The sequence below is a fragment of the Sciurus vulgaris genome, assembly GCF_902686455.1.
Source record: "Sciurus vulgaris genome assembly, chromosome: 6".
Classification (NCBI taxonomy): Eukaryota; Metazoa; Chordata; class Mammalia; order Rodentia; family Sciuridae; genus Sciurus; species Sciurus vulgaris.
In genome coordinates, this window is record NC_136466.1 from 6049670 (window position 1) to 6052579 (window position 2910).

At 39.7% G+C, this 2910-nt stretch overlaps 1 protein-coding gene across 1 annotated transcript; it reads left to right on the top strand.

The window, feature by feature from the left end:
* Positions 1–452: 452 nt before the first annotated feature.
* On the top strand, positions 453–1385 carry LOC306663392 (olfactory receptor 14C36-like; the record flags this gene model as incomplete). Its single annotated transcript, XM_079143770.1, has 1 exon — positions 453–1385. The coding sequence occupies one exon, from the start codon at positions 453–455 to the stop codon at positions 1383–1385; it is 933 nt and encodes a 310-aa protein (XP_078999896.1).
* Positions 1386–2910: the final 1525 nt, after the last annotated feature.

Here is a 2910-nt window from a genome sequence, read left to right on the forward strand (position 1 = left end):
TTATTAGTTATAATTCTTATTTTTATACAATGGCAAAACAGGGTTGAATTGCATTTCTGGAAGAGAATGAGGGCAACTATTTTATGAATCATTAAAGAACACACTGTAGGACAAGTGACCTTGCAGGAGAGGATGTGAGCAACCCCTGTAAGTGCCCTGCATGACAGTCTTAGGAGGTCAAGGGAGGCATGATGGGGGAGCTGAGGACAAGCCCTGCAGGGCACACCCAGACCCTGGGCTGCAGACCTCCACACCTGAACTGAGAGGTGCACTCTGCTTAGAAACAATTTAAAAAATCAGAAAACCAAGAGTGACCTTTCCTCTACAGAGAAAGTAACTACAAAATACAAGCAAATAAATTGGACATGAATATGTAGAGTATTTGCATTAATCATGCTTTGCTTCCTCTCTCTTACCTCTTTATCTTCCTAGACAACCAGAATTTCCTGTAAATGGCCAATGCCACCATAGTAACTGAATTTATCCTCCTGGGTTCTCCTGATGGCTGGAATATGATTTTCCTCTATTTCACAGTATTCTCACTGACATACCTAGGTACCTTGTTAGGGAATCTTCTGATCGTCACTGTCACCACTGCTGACCAGAACCTGCACATGCCCATGTACTTCTTCCTCAGGAACCTGTCCATCTTGGACATGTGCTTCATTTCCATCACTGTCCCCAATGCCTGTGTCAACTCCATCACTGGCAACAGGATCATTTCAGTGGCTGGATGTGCAACCCAGATCTTCTTGGTCATTTTTTGTGGATGTGATGAACTTCTTTTTCTCTCCATCATGGCCTGGGACCGCTATGTGGCCATCTGTCAGCCCCTCCAGTACCCCATCATCATGAACCCTCAGTTTTGTGTTCGCATGACCCTGGTTTCCTTGCTCAGTGCTCTGGTGTATGCAGGTGTGCATACTGGAAACACATTCCGATTGTCGTTCTGTCAGTCAAATGTGGTCCATCAGTTCTTCTGTGATGTCCCCTCTCTGCTGAGGCTCTCCTGCTCTGACACCACCAGCAACATGGTCCTTCTGCTTGTCTCTACTATAATAGTTGGTGGTGGCTCCTTTGGTATAATAATCATGTCATATATTCGCATATTTTCAACTGTGCTGAAAGTTCCCAACAAAACCCCAGGCAAAGCCTTCTCCACCTGCACCCCTCACATCCTCGTGGTGTCCATCTTTCTCAGCTCCAGCATAGGTGTGTACCTGAGACCTTCAGCAACTTCTGACACACTCCAGGACATGCTTCTCTCTGCTGTTTACACCATGGTTCCTCCCTTTTTGAATCCTCTCATCTACAGTCTCAGGAACAAACAGGTAAAGGAAGCTGTGAGGAGAGTAATACAAAGACAGTTGTTCTCTAGGAAATGAGAAAGATGTATTTCAGCATTATCCTAATTTCCCTGATTGAGATTCATAATGTGATACAATCCTCTTCATATGAGTCAATTTAATTTCTACTAAAATATATAAAAATCAAATTCCAAAGAAGTTATAACCAAAAATGTAGGGTGAATCACAGTAATATTTCTGTAAGATAATCCATAAAATAAGAAGACTCTCCTTGTCCATGGAAGAAATAGAGAACCTATGTCCTGACAGTCAAATCCATCCACTGGGGAAGAGCACCCCCATTCCTGGGCCCATGTTGGCTGCCACTGTTTTATGATGGCCATGATTTGCCCAGTGTCATGGTCAATCCCCAAGGCTGATTTGCAGGACAGGTTTCGGGCAGGTTTCCTCCCACTTATCTTTATTCTCTGATGTGTATACTAACATGTCATGGATTATAATTATGGAAAAATGGACCGTAATTATCTAGCCTCAATGTCTTACCCAGGTCAACTTTTAATTTCCCTCAATTTATTGGAATTCAAAAAGGAAACATCTATATGTCCTTGTTTCCTAAAGCCTTGTGACAACCTTTTGCTGTTTCTGGTGGTGGTGGTGGTTTTCATGTTGTTGAATTTGTTGGGTGTTTGGTTGTTATTTTTCCAGGGATTTAACCCAAGGGCAGATCCCCAATCCTTTTGTGTTTTACTTAGAGTGAAGATCTTGCTAAGTTGCTAAGGGGCCTCCTACATTGCTGGTGCTGGTTTGAAATTGAAAATTTTGTATTATTAACAAGAAATATGAATGTCTCAGAAATGGACAATGATTGATAGTTTGTGCAATTTATTAATTGTGATTTCACTAATTGTGTTACTACACATAACAAAGATCAAGATAGTTTGGTTTACACCAGCCTTCCTTTCATCTGTTTCCCACTAACTTTACAGACAACTGCTATAGTTCATTGGATTACACAAAAAGAGATGAAAGATAGGGAGTGTTAATGGAAATAAAAAAAGACAGTGGAATAAATTAAATATAACCTTCCTATGTTTATATGTGAATACGCGACCAATGTAACTCCACAGCATGTACCATACAGAAATAGAAAGTGATACTCCATGCATGTATACTATGTCAAAATACATTCTACTATATATATAACTAAAAGTAACAAAAAAATTTTAAAAAGGTACACTCTGATCTGATAAAAAGATTCTGCATGCTTCCTTTACTAGAGTAATTATGACTGTATTATTTTTAGAACTCCCATTTTGAAAAAATTCTATATATTTAAGCTCATGGTTTTATAATAAATTCACATTTCATCCTTTATGCCTAAATTGATATTACTCTGATTACTCTTATTTTATCTAACTATAGAAGTTTTCAACTCTATGTTCAGAGGTCAATTTTTCAAGGTTTGACTCTCAAATACACTAGAAAACTTTCTTTTACCAAATCCTAAGGGTGCATAGTCATGGTGGTGTTGAAATAACTCTGACAGCCATCAAGGGCAAGTGGTCCTCTGAACCTTTCATTCAGGTGTCCACAGTGGCTTTGC